Raw genomic sequence first — 23,235 nt, forward strand, 5'->3', positions numbered from 1 at the left:
GAGTGTCTGGAGGCGGTTGGAGGATGGATGGCGGCTAACAGATTGAGGTTGAATCCTGACAAGACAGAAGTACTGTTTTTGGGGGACAGGAGGCGGGCAGGTGTGGAGGATTCCCTGGTCCTGAATGGGGTAACTGTGCCCCGAAGGACCAGGTGCGCAGCCTGGGAGTCATTTTGGACTCACAGCTGTCCATGGAAGCACAGGTCAAATCTGTGTCCAGGGCAGCTGTTTACCAGTTCCATCTGGTACGTAGGCTGAGTCTGCCTGCGGACTGTCTCGCCAGAGTGGTGCATGCTCTGGTTATCTCCCGCTTGGACTACTGCAATGCACTCTACGTGGGGCTACCTTTGAAGGTGACTCGGAAACTACAACTAATCCAGAATGCGGCAGCTAGACTGGTGACTGGGAGCGGCCGCCGAGACCATATAACACCGGTCTTGAAAGACCTACATTGGCTCCCAGTACGTTTCCGAGCACAATTCAAAGTGTTGGTGCTGACCTTTAAAGCCCTAAACGGCCTCGGTCCAGTATACCTGAAGGAGCGTCTCCACCCCCATCATTCTGCCCGGACGCTGAGGTCCAGCGCCGAGGGCCTTCTGGCGGTTCCCTCATTGCGAGAAGCAAAGCTACAGGGAACCAGGCAGAGGGCCTTCTCAGTAGTGGCGCCCGCCCTGTGGAACGCCCTTCCAGCAGATGTCAAAGTGATAAACAACTACCTGACATTCAGAAGACATCTTAAGGCAGCCCTGTTCAGGGAAGTTTTTAATCTGTGATATTTTACTGTATTTTTGGTTTTTATGTAAGCCGCCCAGAGTGGCTGGGGAGGCCCAGCCAGATGGGCGGGGTATAAATAATAAATTATTATTATTATATTATTATTATTATTAATCATTTTGGTTGAATATTACCACTGATTACTTTTTCCAATAGACCAGACTTATGAAAAAGCTCACTTATCACACCATTGTTATGGTTGCCCACCCCATTTGCATTCCTCCGTTCACTTTTTATAGAAGTTGCAGCTTAGTCTACTCCTTATTCTCCAAGAAAATGTTTTAACTCCTTCCAGATATTGGAGTAATTGATATTTCTCTGTGAACTGACTTTATACCACTATTCCCAATTACTATTAAATAGAATGCAATCAAAATAGAACCACTTATTCAACAGATATCAGAGCCAAAATATATCTTTCGAGATTTCCAAGTTATTTTTCCTCCCCTCCTTTTTCTAATGAAATTTCCAGTATTTTTTGCTGGTATTATTTCTCCAATCAATTTATGTGTTGTTGTTAATCCCTCCCTTTCTATTTTATTTCTACTTAAATATTTCTTTCATATAAAGCACCTATTAAAATAGGTGCTGTTTCTTTTTTTCACCACCTGGTGTCGCTGTGTCTAGTCCTTCCACTCTTTCTTGCCACGGTCTCTCTTGTAGTCTTCCGTTCATCTCTTTGTCTTCTTCCCTTTCCTTCTCCTGAGTCATGCTGCAGCTCAATCCCCTTACAAATCATGCTGCGCCGTATTTATTGTGAGTAAAAGGTAAATATTTAGTTCAAGATTGTTTCTCTTTTGGTGTTCCTTTGTGTCCTCCGTTCCTTTCCAGCTTTATTGCTGAGTCCTTTTACGCTTGTAGACCTTTGAGCTTTTGCGCTTTCCTCTGCGTTTTACTTTATCGCTGTTTTGGGCTTTCCTTCCCTTATCTTTTTCCACCGCTGCCTCTGTTCCATTATTTAATATCTAATATTTGTGGTTTTATATCTCCCACCAGTTGCTGGAGGTCTCATTTAGTATTGTTGTTTCCCCACACGCACACACCAGCAGTTTAGATTCCTCACAGTCTTTATTTTTACAGGGGGGCAGGCATGGTTGCTGCAGACTACTCCTTACAATTATCTTTTTTAAAACTGAAACTTGTGGAGGTTTCCTGTGCTATCTTTTATATACAGTGAAAAGAATTTCCAGATTTAAAAAAAAAAAAAAAAAAAAAAGATTTTCCCAGCCACTGTTCCTGGTGTTCTGGTCTGCTGGAGGATACTCTTTGTTTTACGTCCCCTCCCACGACCTCACAAACATTGTGTTTACTGTTATTACAGTTCACTTGTTTCTCTTAACTTTTGCATCTCTTTAGCAGCCAGATAGTTGATATTAGGGATAAAAGGAACTGGAAATTCTACCGCAGCTCTTACCATTTCGGGTCTGAGGCTTTTTGTCAAGGGGTGTTCATCTCCACGCGTCGGGGGCTGTATGCTCTTAACACCTATTGCTTAAGATGGAGAATATGGAACACCCTTTCTTGACACCGCTGGGTACTTTCGATTCAGGGTCACCCCCTGAATCTTTTCTGGGGACGCGTAGCCTCTGCGTTACCCCCCCCCCAATAAAACCCTTCTAACAGCTGCTTCTTGGAGCCTCTGTGAAGCACACCTGTCCCAGAGGCAGTAAAAACTGGAAGTCAAAGCTTTTGATTGCTTAAAGTGGAAATACCTATTTGCAGTACTAACTAACATGGAATTTGGTCCCAACTTCTTACAAACCCTCTGAGGCTATGTGCTTCAACATACACCCCATACCCAAAAAGAATTCGCCAACATCACCAAGATAAAACTTTGCTGCACCAAGTTCAGATACCTAGGGGTACAAATAACCAGAAACCTCAACAAATTATACCTCCACAACTACAAATCCTTATGGTGACAAATCAATAAAGTTTAAAGCATAGAAAGAAGTAGGTAAGCTGTCCCCAACCCTATCCCCACTAATTCCCCTGGCACATCACCCATTATTCCACCATGTAGCACAAAACTTCCAGATTAAAACCTGGCATACCAAAGGCTTATACACCTAACAGACTTCTACAAAAACAACCATATCTACATAAGAAATACAAGACAAACTAGGGGACACCCAAATGCCCTGGCTAACACACCACCAATTACATGCCCTCTTAATCCAGTAGTAAAATCAGCAGCAACTAGGCCCTTGGCAACCTTTGAAAACCTCCTCCTAACAACAAAGGGACACGGCAAAGGGATGGTGTCTGTGATATACAAAATACTACTCCAGAATCCCACAAACCCCCTAAACGTAATCAAAAAACTGGGAGGATGACATAGGCTATGAGATTAACCCCACCGAATGAACCAGAATGTGGTCTAAACCTCCCTTTAAATCCATATCAGCGAAAAGAAAAGAATTCACTCTGAAACTTACAGGTGGTACTTAACACCATGAAAATTAAGGCTAATACACCCAGGAACCTCACCAAAATGCTGGAGAGGATGTATCTCCACAGACACACCTCCACATGTGGTGGGAATATCCTAAGATCCAACTCTTCTGGACATCAATCATACAAGAAATATGCAAAATAACTAAGCAAGTATTAGAAGTCACCCCAGAACTGGCTCTACTGAACATCTTCCAAGACAATATCCCCCACTCACAACACAAAGAGCTCATAACCCACCTATGCTCAGCAGCCAGAAGCATCATAGCCAGACACTGGAGAGACCTGTCATTTGTAGAGGGATCTTGTAATTTTCTATTGCCCTGGTTGTGTTCAACCCTATATGTGTTGTAAGCTCACAGGGCTGCTTTGCTTTCATTGGTGATTGCTGACTCAAAGAGATGTAATAAATCCTGGGTTGCAAATGAGAGTGAGAGGACACAGTTGCTATTGTAAAGGGATTTTATTTTTATGGTATTTGTAGCTTTATTTGTTGTGGCTCAAAAGTTATTTAGTCCCATAAATCTTTCTAAATCTCTCAAACACCTGAAATCCAGGAAAGAATTACTGTATTTTCCATCTATAAGACGATCCCATGTATAAGATGCCCCTTATTTTGGGAGACTCATATTTAAGAAAATGGGGGGAGATGGCCCTGTGTGTAAGATGCCCCCTAATTTTGACATCATTTTTTAGGGGGAAAAACCCTAGTTTTATACATGGAAAAATACGGTATCTCTCTGATGGGCACAATAATGATGTGCTCAAGGTCATACAGCTGTTGATTTCAAATCTTGGAATACATCTGTAGAGACTTGGAACCTAGGCTTACCTGATTAAAATATATAAAAGATTCATTTAGGAGTGATAATTTTGCCTCCTAGTAAGATGAAGGAGTCTGAGGTATGTCGTGGTTCTCCATTAAGGTTCAGGAAAAATGTCACATGGTAATCTGTCAACATTCATTCTGTGGGGTAGCCATGCCACCTTACAAGGGAGGAACTGTAGCTTGGTGAACTAGGCTGAGTTTAGGTTTTGAGCATGCCTTAATCCAGAACCAAGGGGCCAAATTGGTTCCGTATTTATATTGACATGGGCATTACCAAAGTTCATACTTTGGATAGCTTTGAAGTTGTGTGAGTGTGCTATAGAAATGACGGATCTGAGAAATAACCAGATAAAATGGGATATATATATATATGCTTATGTATATAACATGCTGGTGTTTAGTTTTAAAAAGATGCTATCTTCCTCTTATTATTATTGCTGGTGCCAAGCTAGGGTGGGAATCTCTGTGTGAAAATGCTGCTGATTTATTTCATTTATTTTCTCTGCAGAGATAATTGACACCCCACTTTTCATGATATGCTGGAATGATAGTCACCCACTGAAGAGCCTGGCGTTGGGAGATTCCTGTAGCACTTGCACTTCACAGGTAGCAATGGAGTATGAGAGGAGGTAAAATATTTCTCTAACTATTTCTGGCTTCTAAAATGGAGTAAGGCAAACCACTTTTGCCTGGTAGAGTGACTCAAAGTAACCACATTAGCCCAATGACCAGTTCCCCACCTTTTGCTTTTTTTTTTTAAATAATATTTATTACTTCTAAAGCTTACAAATAAGAAAAAAGAGGAAGAAAACAAAAAAGAAAAAAACAATACAATATACAAAACACAACCTTAACACAATAAACTAAACAGTACAAAACAAAAACAATTTAAAAACATACATCATACCTTTTCCATATTCTATCTTTCATTCCCTTGTTTCATCGACCTCCTCTCACCTCCCTCTTTGTATTCCACTTCCATTAATTGTTTCAGCAATTCCTTTCCATCTTTCTCTATTTTCTATCATATAAATGTCTTAACATATTTTTAATCTTATTTCCATTAAAATTAATATACTTATTTAAGCTTAACTCCTTATAGCGTTTCTACTAAGGCCATAAAATTTCATTCCAACATTCCAACACTCATCAATTTTACAATATTTCTATATATAGACTTTACGTTTTCCAATCTTCTTCCACCATCTCCTCTCCCCGGTCTCGGACTCTGCCAGTCACTTCCGTCAACTCCATACAGTCCATCAACCTGGAGATCTTATGTCCGAGGCTCTTAACTCTTTCCCAAGTCCCTTCTGCAGGTCTTCATATTCTTTAATGCTATAATAATAATAATAATAATAATAATAATAATAATTTATTTTTGTACCCCGCCCATCTGGCTGGGTTTCCCCAGCCACTCTGGGCGGCTTCCATAAAAACCAAAAATACATTAAAATATCACAGATTAAAAACGTCCCTGAACAGGGCTGCCTTAAGATGTCTTCTGAATGTCAGGTAGTTATTTATCGCTTTGACATCTGATGGGAGGGCGTTCCACAGGGCAGGCGCCACTACCGAGAAGGCCCTCTGCCTGGTTCCCTGTAGCTTTGCTTCTCGCAATGAAGGAACCGCCAGAAGGCCCTCGGCGCTGGACCTCAGTGTCTGGGCAGAATGATGGGGGTGGAGACGCTCCTTCAGGTATACTGGGCCGAGGCCGTTTAGGGCTTTAAAGGTCAACACCAGCACTTTGAATTGTGCTCGGAAACGTACTGGGAGCCAATGTAGGTCTTTCAAGACCAGTGTTATATGGTCTCGGCGGCTGCCCCCAGTCACCAGTCTAGCTGCCGCATTCTGGATTAGTTGTAGTTTCCGAGTCACCTTCAAAGGTAGCCCCACGTAGAGCGCATTGCAGTAGTCCAAGTGGGAGATAACTAGAGCATGCACCACTCTGGCGAGACAGTCCGCGGGCAGGTAGGGTCTCAGCCTGCGTACCAGGTGGAGTTGGTAGACAGCTGCCCTGGATACAGAATTGATCTGCGCCTCCATGGACAGCTGTGAGTCCAAAATGACTCCCCAGGCTGCACACCTGGTCCTTCAGGGGCACAGTTACCCCATTCAGGACCAGGGAGTCCTCCACACCAGCCCGCCCCCTGTCCCCCAAAAACAGTACTTCTGTCTTGTCAGGATTCAACCTCAATCCATTAGCCACCATCCATCCTCCAACCGCCTCCAGGCACTCACACAGGACCTTCACCGCCTTCACTGGTTCTGATTTGAAGGAGAGGTAGAGCTGGGTATCATCTGCATATTGATGGACACCCAGTCCAAACCCCCTGATGATCTCTCCCAGCGGCTTCATATAGATGTTAAAAAGCATGGGGGAGAGGACAGAACCCTGAGGCACCCCACAGGTGAGGGCCCAGGGGTCTGAACACTCATCCCCCCCCCCACCTTCTGAACACGGCCCAGGAGGAAGGAGCAAAACCACTGTATAACAGTGCCCCCAGCTCCCAGCCCCTCTAGACGGTCCAGAAGGATTTTATGGTCGATTGTATCAAAGGCCGCTGAGAGATCCAGCAGAACTAGGAAACAACTCTCACCTTTGTCCCTAGCTCACTGGAGATCATCAACCAGCGCGACCAAGGCAGTTTCAGTCCCATGATGAGGCCTGAATCCCGATTGGAAGGGATCCAAATGGTCCGCATCCTCCAGGCGTGCCTGGAGTTGTTCAGCAACCACGCGCTCAATCACCTTGCCCAAGAAAGGAAGATTTGAGACTGGGCGATAGTTGGCCATACTGGCCGGGTCTAAAGATGGTTTTTTAAGAAGCGGTTTAATGACCGCCTCTTTCAGCGGATCTGGGAATGTTCCCTCACAGAGGGAAGCATTCACCAGCCCGCAGAGCCCATCGCCCAGTCCTTCCTGGCTAGCTTTTATAAGCCAGGATGGGCAAGGATCCAGGAGACAGGTGGTTGGTTTCACGCGTCCAAGCAGCCTGTCCACATCCTCGGGGGTAACCCTATAGAGCAGATCTCGGGGGAACTCTGACCTATCAATACTTTCGTTCCTTCTCGACGAGTCAGCCAAATTTCCATAGTATTTCAGAGCATGTTTCAAAATTCCTCCAAATCCAAAGGCCCCCAGAACTCAAGTCTCCTCCTGACCCAGATCCATGTCCCAAAAGTCAGTTAATCCCTGCATGGGGGGATCTTTCCAACTTTCCTTCTCCAATCCAGGCCAGGCTTCAATCCTCAAAATCTGACTTTTTCTGGATTCAATCATAAAAGGCCTCAAGTTATAGTCTTCAATTTGCCTCTGTAAGGCTACAACAACTTTCTCCTTCTCCTTTTCCACATTTTGTTCTGCTAAAGTAGATTCCTGCAACAAGTCCTGAATAATTTCTGTATTGGTGCTCACTTTTTGTCCCAAATTAATCACTTTTTGTCCCAAATTATCAATTTTAGTAGCCATAACATCCGTCTTTTTGTGAAGCTGTTCCAGCGAATAGCTTATCTTGCATAATGCAATCACTAAGGCTTCTCCTGTCGACATTCTTAAATTGTCCAAGGTCAGTCCTTGATTCTCACAGCTCTTATCCTGCAGCTGGAGATTCCCCAGCTCCACTCTTGTAACAGTTTCAAAAGTTCCCTCTGGAGGGAAACAATCTCCACTTGTATCAATCCTTTCAAGCACAGTTCCAAAAGTAAAGTTAGTTTCAATTTTCAATTACTTTTCCTCCTTTTTAAACACAGAAGAGGACAATGGAAACAATATATTTCTCTTATTTAACTAACTGTCAACATACGTTTTATTCACAGTCAATGAACTCTCCCAAAACGTCAATCTACAGGCAGCCCGTTCCAGGTTCAGAGCAGTGGTAATTTAATTTTTATCACTCTCTCCTGCAGGTTTACACGATCCAAAATTTCCCCCCTCTTCTCCTGCTTCCAAGGGGGGTTTAATGATTTTAATTTGATGGAGGTTTAATCCTTTACATAAGGCTTTCCAAGACCTTAGCTTGCAGCTTCTTTGCTTCAATCTATTTACAAAAGGGGAAGGCGGACTTCCTGTTTGAAACCTTCCCGTTTCGGTACCAAATTAAGACGTTTGTAAATCCAATTTTCCGTTCTACTCACGGGTAGTTGTTTAGAGTCAAATTGTCCACAGGAAAAAGTCAACTCTCTCCGGCAACAGCAATGCAGCTTCCCTCCGTGAAAAAAACAGTCAATTCGAAGCACCGCGCCGCTCACCCCACGTCGCTCCGGATCCCCGAAACCGGGTCTCCCCGTGAGTAGGGGAGGCGCAAAAGGTGCCAGCCGAATCCCACGTTCACAGGCTTCTCCAGCCTGTGATTTTACTGGGTCTCTGCCTTCGCAGTGGCGGTCAGACCCTGATTTCCACGGAGCAAATTCCTCCCGATCGGAGGAACTCTGCCATTGCCGGAGGCGCCAACCCGGAAGTCCCCCACCTTTTGCCACTAAGCATGTAAACAGTTGGATGAGTTCAGCACTAATTCTGAGCTCTGCTTTGCTGTGTTGAAAAGTGGGTGTAAGCCTAAATTAAGAGTGGTATCATTTTAACCACTGCTATGCTCAGCATCCCTATTAGCAGGTGGCACAGCACTGCAATAAAATGGCTGGGATGTCACTTCCTCTTGTGCAGACCTCCAGGTACCATGAAGTCTTGCTCAGGAGTGCTGTGGTGTAACATAGGGAGAAAGGTTTTTAGTTTGGGAGTTCATATGAATAATCTTAATTCCCATTTCCTGACTGTTCTTCATCCTCCGTGCAAGGCAATGGCTTCATAATGCATCCTACCGCCACAGAAAGCAGGTAAAGGATGGGTTTGGCAATGATGTGAGGCCTTTGGATGGCAAGCCAGCCCTGCATTATCACAACTGAGGAATCCTGTTTTTTGCACAGGATCCTATTTTGAGAAACATTATTAATAAAGTGCAGAAGGGGTGGAGGGGGCTATTATTTAATAAAACAACTATCTGACTTTTAGAAGACATCTGAAGGCAGCCCTTTTTAGGGATGTTTTTAATGTTTGATGTTTTATTCTGTTTAATATTCTGTTGGTAGCTGCCCAGAGTGGCTGGGGAAACCCAGCCAGATGGGCAGGGTATAAATAATAAGTTGTTGTTGTTGATTTCCACTGTACTCTGTCATTAGACTCAGTTGTAACTGGGTAGGCAAATGGGAGCCATGTGAGTGAGAGGGAAACACATCATGGCCTGTGTTACATGGCTCCTACATACAAACAGACAGATTTTATATATGCATATAGCTTTAATTCTATGAATGTTTAATTGTTTTTTAGTTTGTAAGGTGCCTTGAATCTCATCAGGGAAAAAGGCGGGTTATAAATATAGAATTAACAACAAGAACAGCAACAGCAACAGCAACAACAACAACAACAACAACAACAACGGAACTGTAGTCCCCTACAGTAGCTTTCCCACCACTTCAGTAATGTTTGTATCATCCCTTGGACGTTCAGATACAGATACAGCAAGGAGTCACTGGTGCTCCCAACTATCAGATATTGCATGTTGCACTAGCATCTGTATTTATCTGCCCACGACAGTGCTTTAGATTGTAGCCAGAATGCTAGTCACTAGACGACTTCAGCTCAAGTTACTCTGAATGCAGGTAGGGTGGGGGAATCCATTGTTTTTATTTGTTTCCTATGAACAGATTACAAAGTGGGGGTTACTTTTATGGGTAATCAGCACTGATAGCATAGCAGATTTCCTTAATTTTATATGCTCTAGAGGTGGTCGTGGAGATCGGACTGGTCGGTATGGTGCTGTTGAGCAGACCCTGGATGAGAGGTTAGAAGGCCGGAACCAGAGAGACCATGACTACAGAGATATGGATTATAGATCCTATATGAGAGATTTCAACAGCCAGGAGCCTACCAATGACTATGATGATTCTTCTGAGGAGCACAGTGTGGAGGTAAGTTGTGGAGCGGAGCTGTTGGAGACGCCTGTCCTCTTTGTGACTACCTCTTGGGAGGTAGAATGCAGTGGCCTGCATGGCTCTCTGAAGAGCTGCCTTTCCAGAGGAAACCATCAGATGGGAGGATTTCACAGCTGATTTTTATAAGCAGCTGGCAGTAGGAGTGGGATCTAGCACCCAACAGTTGTGCTTCTGGGTGTAGTTTTGCAGAACTGCTGTTGTGGGGAGACTGTAACAAGTTAAGTACAGTGGTGCCTCGCAAGATGAAAAGAATCCGTTCTGCGATTCTCTTCGTCTAGCGGTTTTTTCGTCGTTTGCAAAGCAAACGATGCCTTATGAGGAACGGCTAAGGGAGCTGGGCATGTTTAGCCTGGAGAAGAGGAGGTTAAGGGGTGATATGATAGCCATGTTCAAATATATAAAAGGATGTCACATAGAGGAGGGAGAAAGGTTGTTTTCTGCTGCTCCAGAGAAGCGGACACGGAGCAATGGATCCAAACTACAAGAAAGAAGATTCCACCTAAACATTAGGAAGAACTTCCTGACAGTAAGAGCTGTTCGACAGTGGAATTTGCTGCCAAGGAGTGTGGTGGAGTCTCCTTCTTTGGAGGTCTTTAAGCAGAGGCTTGACAACCATATGTCAGGAGTGCTCTGATGGTGTTTCCTGCTTGGTAGGGGGTTGGACTCGATGGCCCTTGTGGTCTCTTCCAACTCTATGATTCTATGATTCTAAGCCCATTGACGGCTTAGCAGATTAGCGCTATTAGCGGCTTAGCGGATCAGCTGATAAGCAGCTTAGTGGCTTAGAAAAAGGGGGGGGGACCCGCAGGAACTCGCAAGACATTTTCGTCTTGCGAAGCAAGCCCATAGGGAAATTCGTTTTGCGAAGCGCCTCCAAAACGGAAAACCCTTTCGTCTAGCGGGTTTTCCGTCTTGCAAGGCGTTCGTCTTGCGGTGCACCACTGTACAGTGGTACCTCATGTTACATATGCTTCAGGTTACATACGCTTCAGGTTACAGACTCCGCTAACCCAGAAATAGTGCTTCAGGTTAAGAACTTTGCTTCAGGATGAGAACAGAAATTGTGCTCTGGCGGCGCGGCGGCAGCAGGAGGCCCCATTAGCTAAAGTGGTGCTTCAGGTTAAGAACAGTTTCAAGTTAAGTATGGACCTCCAGAACGAATTAAGTACTTAACCTGAGGTACCACTGTAGCTGCCACAATGAAATATGTGGTCATGTGGGACAATATGCTACTGGTTGTGTGAAGGAATCATGGAGGGAAGTGCTGGAACAGGTAATGGAACTGGACTTGTGAAACAGTCCCAGTTGCCAGAAAAATGCTGTATGCTTTGGAAGATTGCTTTTCCTATGGCACCACCAAAGGCAGAGGAGTGAAAGTGGCGATGGTGCTGTGACTGCCGGACATTTAGTAGGGAATTGTTAGGCCTTGTCCTGCAAAGCTGGGCACTACTCTGTTAAGCCCCATCCATTCTGAGCTTTTCTCTTCTTTTCTGTACAACAATCCTAACCCAGGATTCCTATGAGGCCTCCTCTGGATCAGAGACACAGCGTAGAAAGCGGGACAGCCCCAGTGAGCAGTTGGGATTTCCTGCAGATGGTGACTACCGGGACCAGGACTACCGCACTGAGCAAGAGGAAGAAGAACAGAAGGCTAGCAGCATCATTATGCTGAGGATGCTGCCCCAGTCTGCCACTGAGAATGATGTACGTTAGGCAGTTGGGCTGGGAGGCACTGCTTCCTTGCAGTAACTTGTTGCTGTTGCTTCCTTGTTTCTCTAACTCTTACCTCTTCAATGCTCCCTGATGTTGGCATTGATCACTCCTTTTATGCTTTTCTGCAGATCCGAGCCCAGTTGCAGGCACATGGATTCCAGCCCCGAGAGGTGCGGCTGATGCGGAATAAAGCTTCAGGTGAGCTCCCGTTCATAGTTCTATCTTTTCCCTTCTCTTGGTATTGCCATAGTGTTTCACCTACCATGTGACACACTCCAAATTAGAGTGCAGTCTTCCAGATATGTATCTATGTGGAGCTGGTTTGCCCTGTGGCATTAGTTTTGGTCTGTGCTATGTACATTCCCCTAGTGTTTAGAACCAACCAGGCTTTTAGATGTCACCAATGGATCATTAATAGCTCCTTGTGTGCTATTGTAGTTCTGTAAACTTGGAACTCTGTAGTTCCTCTGCTGTGTGATTGGCAGAACATTGAGGCCTATTCTTGGTTCCTGTTCTTTTCCAAGGTTTGTTGCATACTATATAATTGTGAGCATCCTCAGATCTAGCAATTCAGCATTTATTTCCATAGGAAGATCTTCTTTGGGGTTTTTTCTGCCTTTCTTGCTTGGCCTCTTTCTCTGTGGTAGGAGACAAAAACCAACAAATGGATGAAGGATGAAGACAATCCTTTTGGATATGTATGGTGTCTTCTATTTGGCCTCATTTGATCAGATATGAGGTTTGCAGTGATTCTTCTTGGATCTTTGCAGCCTAAGTTGAGCTCTTTTTAATAGTGGCACTGAGATATGAAGGCAGGCTATACAACTTTTAACCTATCAAGTTGAATGCAGCCCTTTAACCATATATGGCTTACCAGGGACATATTAAATCTGTTTGAATTTTTTCTTATTATCATGGGCAAGCATGGAGCGGGGATTTTCAACTCCACCAATCAAGTTTGAGTGGATCCTAAGTTATGCAGGCCTCCATTAAGGAAAGTAGTTACCAACCAATTGGGGTGGCATTGGAAAGTAAAAGGAAAGCATGAGATCCCTTAAGTCTGTTGCAAAAGAAATGGTCAGACTGTGTCCAGTCTGCATCTTAGGATTGTTTTTTGAGTAAAGTTATAACCAAGCAGGTAAGTTTCCACCTTCTTTCCAGGGTTACTCCCTGCATACTACACACATTTGCAGCCTATGAGTCATGGTTGTTTCCTTTTTTCTTTTTAAAAGCAAGGTGTGTATGTGACTATAGTCCTCTGTATCTGCCCTCTTTTATACCAGGCCTGAAAAGGGCTGGTTGGTACTACAAGATGGAGGGTACAGAAAGGCACCCTGCTTCAATGGGCAGCCAAAGGCTGAGAGAAGCAAAGACACATTGCAACACATTACATAAATGGGAAAACCCATTTTTACAAGGGCAGAGTCTGCAAACCTTGAGAATAAAATTCCCTGGAGAGTTGTAACCTCTTGAGAGCTGTCCACAGCAGCTTGCTCTTGTGTGTATTGGTTCAATTCTTTAAAAAATCATCTGTCATATTAGAATAGGAAACCTATTCATAGACTTCCAACATTGTGCTTAGTTACAGTATTGCTAAGGGGAAAAGTGGGGAAGAGGTTAATCACTGCCATATTAGTTGGTTGGATTCAGCACATCTTTCCTGGGTTTGTATGAACCTTCTTCCAATATAGGCACATGTTACTGGTGTTTATGTAGCTCATTCTTCTTCACAACAGCTCTAAGAGATCTCTATTATTTCTGTTGTCTAAATGGGGAAATGAGGCTAAATGTCTGGCCCAAAGTCATTCAGTGAGTCTTGAGGCAGAACTGGGATTTGAACCCAAATCTTCTAAGTTCAAGTCCAACAGATCACAGCTGTGTGTATCTTGAAGATGCCATTGCTGCTGGGTCCCTTGTGCTAGTGCCCTCTGTGGTGGGTGTTTTTTTGGTGCTCCTTCCAAAATAAGCAGGCACTTCACCTTTCCGAATGATAGCACAAGTGCCCTAGTGTGGTATTAAGAAGGAACCTCCTGCACAGATGCTTTACCACAACTGTGGCGTACACTTAAGGAAAAAGTGGTAGATGGCTAATGGAAAAAGATAGCGTTAGTGGAAGCAGTAGGAATAGATCTGCTTGGAGCCATCACTCTCTGTTGAACTTTTCGCCATTTGGAGGTATTATGAGTTGGCTGATAAAGGCACAGGACTGAAAGTTGTGACTTCACAGATCTGTTCCCAGCTTGGGGTGAGGGAAGGGGAGAAATACTTGGAGGTTTGAGTAGAGGTGAGTGGCAATTGTACATCAGAAACATTCCTTGCTTAGGATGATCAGAAGAGCAAGCAACTCCCTTTTTGTGGTCAGCATCTGAGTCTGCACCATCCCACTTTACACCTAGGGTGCCCTTTCTGTGCCTTTCCACTCTTCCCTGTTTCTCCCCCGCATCCTGCCCTTGCCCCAATTGGTACAGCGACAGGGATGCGTGATGTTGGCTGGATCTGTTGACTAACACACTGCGTCTGTATCTGAATGCTGTCCTCCAGGTCAGAGCCGGGGCTTCGCCTTCGTCGAGTTTAATCACTTGCAGGACGCTACACGATGGATGGAAGCCAATCAGGTTGCTTTGCTGCACTTGAAACCCACAAGTACTGCTACTGTTAATGACCAATCCAAACACCTGGTTCATATGAAAAGCCCCAGCCGCTTTCCCCATAGGAAATTACTGAAGGGAATGGGGAAGAGGAGTTAGGTCTGAATCAGATATCTCTAGTCTCAGGAATCAAACAGAGAATTTGACTTTTTGGGACCACCCAAGTCCCAAGAAGTGGGGTTCTGGTGTCTTAGAATAGTGACACAAAAAGTCAGGACTTCTGAGTGGTATTAACAACCCAGGGAGTGGGTTAGCCTCTGGATTTAATTTCCACATTGGGGAGAAGGTGGTCTAGCAAGTTGAGCAGGGGAACTAAGGATCTAGGCTATGATCCACGGTAGTGGGGGCTGGAGGAGTTCCTGGTAGTAAGGAAAGGGTTTGGGGAGTTAGGACTCCTGTGTGCTCTTTCTGCTCTGGATATATGCATGATCCTGAGTGTGATACAGGCTCCAGTCTCAATGGGTATCTGTCAGAGATGATGCTGATGCTGCGTGTGCGTTCTCTCCCAGTGCAGTCAGGGTTCAAGATAGGAAGCTTTCCTGGGAGGCCTTATCTCCTTCCTCACAACAGTCTCTGTCTTGACAGCCCATCTGTGCGAGACCCCTTGTTTCTATCCAGCACTGTAGGATCACAGTAAAGGTGTGAAGGGCCACAAACCAAACTTTTAGACCCCAAACTGTCTGTTTTGACCAGAGTTTCAAACTATGGTCCTGTTTCCAAGCAGCCATAAGGTTGGTGAAAATGCACCCCTAGCCCAATATGTTTGGGTTTTCCAGTGTTTATGCAGTCATGGCAATTGCCTCTGCCATCGACTCCTCCTCCTCCTCTTCCTTCTGTTCTCTTGTGTTGGCAGTGTAGCCGGGCTGTGTGTGCGCATCCCCAGTGGGAGCTGACACAGGTAGCCTTGGCATGGCTGAGATGATGCACTTTGCTCCAGATGCAGGAGGGGATAGTGCAAAAACTGGCCTAACAGGAAGATGTGGGCAAGGGATTATTTCCAGCACAGTTTCTACAAGCGTGTGAAAGTAGTAATATGTTACTTTGTAAGATTGCAGCAGGTCAGAGGTAGCGTTTGTCAGAAGAAGATTCTAGCCTATGGGACCTTGAGTTAAAAGCTCCTAGCAAATGCTTTTAGAAATTGGTGTGGCTTAGCTCTCTAGTTCTTATAAATTATGAGTCCTGGTAATCATTTGATGCCCTCACAAGGTGTTGAGAATCACCAATTGAGGATAACAGTACTTTTCAGAGGCCACTTTAGAAAGATATGATAAGTTGGAAGCAGTTTAGTTGTGTGCATGAGCGAAGTAGGGTAGGAAGATGAGTACTGAACCTCTGGGGATGTGTATGTAGCTTAAAACCTTATTTTTGGTCTCCCAAAGTTTTTACCTCTTGGACAGAGTTGCAACCAGAACATTGGGTGTTCCTCCAAGCATGCCCATAAATGGGAGCTGACATAAGCACAGCAGAGATCTGTGCTGAATGAGGGAGTGATCCCTAGTTAGGGGAAGGTGCCCACTGTGGGGGCACAATGGCTTTGGGTTGGGAGGAGAGGATGGAAATGCATGCTGCTAGCTTTCAGGACGGAAGCTCAAGACAGATCATTCTAGTGGCATAGAGGTTATTGTATGACGGTGTCTCGGAGCATGGCTGCATTTTCTCTGTCTGTTTCTCCTCCTCTCCATCTTTCTTTCTGTCTCTCTCTGACACACTCTCCCTCCATCACAGTAGCCGGACGTCCCGGTGCCTTGGGTAGAGACAGGTGCCTCTGTCGGCCAGGTTAGGTGTGTGCTAGCCAAGTAGCCAAGTTCCAAACCTCTCTCGGCCTGTGCTGCCTTCCCTCCCTCACCCTCATCCATTCAGCTGAAGGGTTTGAACCTCTCCTTCTTTCTGCTGTGGCAGTGATGGGCACCTGCTCACCACTTCTGCGTTTGAGTCTCATTGCAGCATTTCTCTCCCTGCAGCACTCCCTCACAATCCTTGGCCAGAAGGTCTCCATGCACTACAGTGATCCCAAGCCCAAGATCAATGAGGACTGGCTATGCAGTAAGGTAACTGCTTTGTGGTCAGTTTGAGGATGTCAGAGGAGTCAGATGGGGTGTGAGGGTGTTGTGTGAACAAGGTGAAGGGTGGAGAGAAGGCTGGAGGAATTTTTTGGGGTGGGGGATGGGGATGGGGTTCTACTGTGCAGCAGTAATGGTTAGCTTCTTCCAGACACGGCTGCTTCAAAGGAACAGTGCAATATGGAAATCCAAACTCAGCATCCAGGAGACCCAGTTTCCTTTATCAGAGTCAATTGGAAATAATAATAATAATAATAATAATAATAATAATAATAATAATAATAATAATAATTTATTATTTGTACCCCGCCCATCTGGCTGGGTCTCCCCAGCCACTCTGGGCGGCTTCCATAAAAACCAAAAATACACTAAAATATCACAGATTAAAAACTTCCCTGAACAGGGCTGCCTTAAGATGTCTTCTGAATGTCAGGTAGTTATTTATTGCTTTGACATCTGATGGGAGGGCGTTCCACAGGGCAGGCGCCACGACCGAGAAGGCCCTCTGCCTGGTTCCCTGTAGCTTTGCTTCTCGCAATGAGGGAACCACCAGAAGGCCCTCGGCACTGGACCTCAGCATCCGGGCAGAACGATGGAGGTGGAGACGCTCCTTCAGGTATACTGGGCCGAGGCCGTTTAGGGCTTTAAAGGTCAACACCAGCACTTTGAATTGTGCTCGGAAACGTACTGGGAGCCAATGTAGGTCTTTCAAGACTGGTGTTATGTGGTCTCGGCGGCCGCCCCCAGTCACCAGTCTAGCTGCCGCATTCTGGATTAGTTGTAGTTTCCGAGTCACCTTCAAAGGTAGCCCCACGTAGAGCGCATTGCAGTAGTCCAAGCGGGAGATAACTAGAGCATACACCACTCTGGCGAGACAGTCCGCAGGCAGGTAGGGTCTCAGCCTGCGTACCAGGTGGAGTTGGTAGACAGCTGCCCTGGATACAGAATTGACCTGCGCCTCCATGGACAGCTGTGAGTCCAAAATGACTCCCAGGCTGCGCACCTGGTCCTTCAGGGGCACAGTTACCCTATTCAGGACCAGGGAGTCCTCCACACCAGCCCGCCCCCTGTCCCCCAAAAACAGTACTTCTGTCTTGTCAGGATTCAACCTCAATCCATTAGCCGCCATCCATCCTCCAACCGCCTCCAGGCACTCACACAGGACCTTCACCGCCTTCACTGGTTCTGATTTGAAAGAGAGGTAGAGCTGGGTATCATCTGCATATTGATGAACACCCAGTCCAAACCCCCTGATGATCTCTCCCAGCGGCTTCATATAGATGTTAAAAAGCATGGGGGAGAGGACGGAACCTTGAGGCACCCCACAAGTGAGGGCCCAGGGGTCTGAACACTCATCCCCCACCACCACTTTCTGAACACGGCCCAGGAGGAAGGAGCGAAACCACTGTATAACAGTGCCCCGAGCTCCCAGCCCCTCTAGACGGTCCAGAAGGATGTTATGGTCGATTGTATCAAAGGCCGCTGAGAGATCCAGCAGAACTAGGAAACAACTCTCACCTTTGTCCCTAGCTTGTCGGAGATCATCAACCAGCGCGACCAAGGCAGTTTCAGTCCCATGATGAGGCCTGAATCCCGATTGGAAGGGATCCAAATGGTCCGCATCCTCCAGGCGTGCCTGGAGTTGTTCAGCAACCACGCGCTCAATCACCTTGCCCAAGAAAGGAAGATTTGAGACTGGGCGATAGTTGGCCATACTGGCCGGGTCTAAAGATGGTTTTTTAAGAAGCGGTTTAATGACCGCCTCTTTCAGCGGATCTGGGAATGAAAATCAACATGGCGCTAAGTAGGGTATCTGTGCAGGGAATGAGGTCCATGTGCTCAATGGGACTTTCTGTCCTCCTGCCTGCCTGCCCCCTGCTCTGGGGGATATCTCAACCATCCAGAGCAGATTTAGGGGCCATGGGGGTAGGAAATGTGGGGAAACTCCTGTTGAGTGGACCTCATTCTGTATGTTCAAGTTAATTCAATCCTGCCCTAAGTATTTTTGCTTATTTTGAATAGTTTTGCTTTCAAGTAGAGGTTTTAAAATGCTTTTTACAATGATTGCTGGGACTGGAAAGAAAACAGGGCACAATGAACAAAGAACAGCTTACTGGGGCAGAGATCAAGGCACAGCAGACATGAGAAAGGACCTAGTTTCTGAGATTATGCCAAGCATTTATCAGGGTTTTCTGTTTTTGATTTTTTTCTTCACAAATCTGAGGGCCAGAAAAGCAGAGAAGGCATGCAGCAACCAAACCAAGTGTTAGATGTTTTGCAGGAGGTAGCAAGACTTTGTAGGGTCAGCCTTTTCCCATCTCTGGAAGTTAAATAAAGACAGGATGTGTTTGTTCTCTCAACAGTGTGGAGTGCAGAATTTCAAGCGCAGAGAGAAGTGCTTCAAGTGTGGCATTCCCAGATCTGGTAAAGTTTAATGGGGTGGTTGTTGTTTTTTTTACAATGATTTCTATTTTCAAATTATAAAGATATAAGTACCAATCACATGGAAGATACATTTGACATGGGTACATACTCTCCAAAAAAGAACAAAACCTCTCACTACATAAAAACCAATTAACTAAAGAAGTAAATAACCTCTGGACTAGTGTTGGCGTTTTTCAAACAGTGAAAATTGCCAACTACACTGCCAACATGTGTTGCCATACATGTAGATTTTCCTGGACATTTTAGCGATTTCTGCCTAGACGCTGCTTCCGACTGCAGTATTCCAGATTTGTCTGGGAAATTCTGGACGTATGGCAGCCCTGCTCTGGTCTGATAATCACAGTAGTTCCAAGTGCTACAGTTACTGTGCCATTTCACATCAGCGGGAATATAGTCCAAGTTACAACAAACTTACAGCACTTTTCAAAGTGTTAGTTCAAGTGAAGAAGGCCATGTCCACATGTAGTGAGGAGATAAAGTTTAGCATTCTGATGATATGTAGCTCAGTAGCATAGTGTAGCCTGTAGCATAGTGACCTCCCCGTTGATATTATTATTTCTTCTTCTTTTTCTTTATGACCCTCAACAGAAGCTGAGCAGAAGCTGCCACCTGGTAGTCGCTTGGACCAGCTGGTGGCTCTGTCAGGAAGAGAACTCAGCCAAGGCCTTCTGCCCCTCCCACAGCCATACCAAGTGTCAGCAGCCCTGTCCACTCAGCCTGTGGCACAAATGTCTGAACCTTGCGCGGAGAATGCTAATGACAGTGAGTATGGAATTGGAGAGTGATATAAGAGCTTCAGTTACATGGCTGCAATCGGACCTAAACCTGTTCAGTTTTATGGCTTGTTCCCAGTGAAAGTAACAAACTTTAGTATCATGACGTTGCTGAGATCACCCTGTTAGGCATCCCTGACCACCTCAGCGAGCTCCAATTCCTGTGTTACTTACAGGGCAACAGATCATGGCAGTGATGGCAGGTCTCTGATTAGCCCTAGAATGGAATTTGATTGGTTTAAAGAGCCTGTGAGATTCATAGCCATGAGGGTGCTGCTGCGGGGAGATAAAGCCTGGTACATTTGATTGTAATGTTACAAGTTTTGGAATGTTGTGCTAAATATATTGACCAACCAAAAAAACCCAAGTTCCGCTATCAGAGCACAGTGGTACCTCGGGTTACAGATGCTTCAGGTTACAGACTCTGCTATCCCAGAAATAGTACCTCGGGTTAAGAACTTTGCTTCAGGATGAGAACAGAAATCATGTCGCGGCGGCAACAGGAGGCCCCATTAGCTAAAGTGGTATCTCAGGTTAAGAACAGTTTCAGGTTAAGAATGGACCTCCAGAACGAGTTAAGTTCTTAACCTGAGGTACCACTGTAGAATCATAGAATTGGAAGGGACCCTGAGGATCATCTAGTCCAACCACATGCAATGCAGGAATATGCAATTGTCCCACACGGGGATCAAACCTGCAACCTTGGCAATATCAGCACCACGCTGTAACCAACTGAGCTATCCAGCGAGTAGATTATGTGTTAAGAGTCAGTTGTGGCAGGATCTGTAATTAATTATTTTTGTCATAGATTTCAAAACTGCAGAGAGAACGGCTGTAACGCTATAAATGAGGAAAATGTAGACTGAGAGCTGTGCTGAGTGATGACTCCTTCTTACCTCTATGGAAGAAGACAGGCATGCATTAAAAAGAGGCTCACAGCACTGTGAAATCTGCTTTGAGCTCTGTCTCTAACACTATATGAGTGGCTAGAGCATAATCATAGAATCATAGAATCATAGAGTTGGAAGAGACCACAAGGGCCATCTAGTCCAACCCCCTGCCAAGCAGGAAACACCATCAGAGCACTCCTGACATATGGTTGTCAAGCCTCTGATTCACTCATAACGGTGAATCTGGCAGTGATATAGGTTGCAGCTATTGCCTGGCTGCTTCATTGCTGCTGCATCCTCCCCAGGAATGATGCACCCGACAGTTAGTTAGATCTGAGAGGGCATTCTTTTCTGCAGCAACACTAGGAGGTAGTGGCCTCAATAGCAATGGGAAGGTGAGTGTGCAGGAAAATAAGATGTCATACAGCAAAGTGTTTTCTTTCATTGCTTCCTTAGTGTATGAAATGGAAATAGCTGAAATTCTTTCTGCATCAGGTTACTGGTGGTAGGGCACTTCGTACCCCAACAGGAAGCAGAGAAGAGAGATGGTGGCAGTGGTGGAGTAGCCAGTCAGTGACTGCAGCATATATGCCTTATCCTTCACAAACATGCCTATAGAATCCTAGAACTGTAGAGTTGGAAGTGTCTGGAGGCAGTTGGAGGATGGATGGCAGCTCATGAGTTGAAGTTGAATCCTGACAAGGCAGAAGTACTGTTCTTGGGGGATGGGGAGCAGGTGGGTGGGTGGGACTCCCTGGTCCTGAATGGGGTAACCTTGCCCCTGAAGGACCAGGTGCACAGCCTGGGAGTCATTTTGGACTCACAGCTGTCCATGGAGGTGCAGGTCAATTCTGTGTCCAGGGCAGCTGTCTACCAGCTCCATCTGGTACGCCGGCTGAGACCCTCCCTGCCTCTGCCTTGTCTCGCCAAAGTGGTACATGCTCTGGTTATCTCTCGCTTACTGCAGTGTGCTCTACGTAGGGCTACCTTTGAAAATGACTTGGAAACTACAACTAATTCAGAATGCGGCAGCTAGACTGGTGACTGGGAGCAGCTGCTGGGACCATATAGCACCAGTCCTGAAGGATCTCCACTTGCCCCCAGTATATTTCCAAGCACAATTTAAAGTGTTGGTGCTGACCTTTAAAGCCCTGAACAGTGTTGGCCCTGTAGACCTGAAGGAGCGTCTCTACCCCCATCCCTCAGCTGGGACACTGAGGTCCTCCTCTGAGGGTCTTCTGGTGGTTCCCTCACTGCAAGAAGCAAAGTTACAGGGAACCAGCCAGAGGGCCTTCTCAGTAGTGGCGCCCACCCTGTGGAATGCCCTCCCGTCAGATGTCAAGGAGATAACCACAACTTTTAGAAGACATCTGAAGGCAGACCTGCTCAGGGAAGTTTTTAATGTTTTTATATGTGCTGCCCATATGGCAGGGGAATAATAATGATGATAATGATGTTGATGATGATAATTGGAAGGGATCTCAAGGGTCTTTAGTCCAATGCCCTGCAATGCAGAAATCACAGTTTAAAGAATCCCTGGCAGACAGCCATCCAACCTCCGTCTGAAAGTGTGCTCAGTGTTCTGTGCACTTTTTCTTAATGTGCATCTATTCTCTCAGGAGCAGAAAGTGCTGATACATTTTTGTTTCGTTTTTTCTGCAACAATGAGGGCCAGAAGCTTGATCTTTCCTTCCAAAAAATTGAAGGCAAAATTCTAGGGAATTTGTACAAGCTTTGTTAATCCATAATCCATTCTCAGTTGTGAAATTTCTTAAATCCTGTTGAAGGAGAGCTTTGAGGTGGTTGAAAGAGGCCAGGGTTCTGATTACCATACCATGTGTTACTCTTCACAGCAATCATCTTGCGAAACCTGAATCCTCATAGCACAATGGACTCCATTTTAAGTGCCTTGGCACCATATGCTGTTCTCTCCTCCTCAAACGTCCGTGTTATCAAAGATAAGCAGACACAACTCAACCGTGGTTTTGCATTCATTCAGCTCTCTACCATTGTGGTGAGTGCCACAAACAGCATGTTGTAGTTCCAGTCCTGTCTTAGAAAAAGGCAGTGGGAATGGGGGGCTGTAGAGGAAAGGGATTTGTTGTTGTTTAGTCGTGTCCGACTCTTCATGACCCCATGGACCAGAGTACACCAGGCACTCCTGTCTTCCACTGCCTCCCGCAGTTTGGTCAGACTCATGTTTGTAGCTTCGAGAACACTGTCCAACCATCTCGTCCTCTGTTGTCCCCTTCTCCTTGTGCCCTCAATTTTTCCCAACATCAGGGTCTTTTCCAGGGAGTCTTCTCTTCTCATGAGGTAGCCAAAGTATTGGAGCCTCAGCTTCACGATCTGTCCTTCCAGTGAGCACTCAGGGCTGATTTCCTTCAGAATGGATCAGTTTGATCTTCTTGCAGTCCATGGGACTCTCAAGAGTCTCCTCCAGCACCATAATTCAAAAGCATCAATTATTCGGCGATCAGCCTTCTTTATGGTCCAGCTGAAGAGCTTTGGTAGTTTAATTTCTCTCCCTATGCTCTCTCCCAGGAGGCAGCTCAGCTGCTGCAGATCCTTCAGGCCCTGCATCCACCACTGAACATTGATGGCAAGACGATTAATGTGGAATTTGCCAAAGGTTCCAAGCGGTGAGTATAGGAGTGTCCAG

General features: G+C 45.6%; 1 protein-coding gene across 4 annotated transcripts in view; it reads left to right on the top strand.

The window, feature by feature from the left end:
• Positions 1–23,235, top strand: part of RBM10 (RNA binding motif protein 10) — a 55,864-nt gene that overhangs the window by 17,176 nt on the left and 15,453 nt on the right. For all 4 annotated transcript variants that reach the window (XM_079958676.1, XM_079958677.1, XM_079958678.1 and 1 more), the window contains exons 2-11: positions 4,566–4,686; positions 9,834–10,020; positions 11,557–11,748; positions 11,886–11,955; positions 14,299–14,372; positions 16,367–16,453; positions 18,829–18,889; positions 19,499–19,672; positions 22,427–22,587; positions 23,118–23,215. In XM_079958676.1, coding sequence (XP_079814802.1) covers positions 4,589–4,686; positions 9,834–10,020; positions 11,557–11,748; positions 11,886–11,955; positions 14,299–14,372; positions 16,367–16,453; positions 18,829–18,889; positions 19,499–19,672; positions 22,427–22,587; positions 23,118–23,215 — 1,202 coding nt within the window. In that variant the 5' untranslated portion in view covers positions 4,566–4,588. The remainder of the gene's footprint in view (positions 1–4,565; positions 4,687–9,833; positions 10,021–11,556; positions 11,749–11,885; positions 11,956–14,298; positions 14,373–16,366; positions 16,454–18,828; positions 18,890–19,498; positions 19,673–22,426; positions 22,588–23,117; positions 23,216–23,235) is intronic.

Source organism: Podarcis cretensis, assembly GCF_951804945.1.
Source record: "Podarcis cretensis genome assembly, chromosome: 17".
NCBI classification, from domain to species: domain Eukaryota; kingdom Metazoa; phylum Chordata; class Lepidosauria; order Squamata; family Lacertidae; genus Podarcis; species Podarcis cretensis.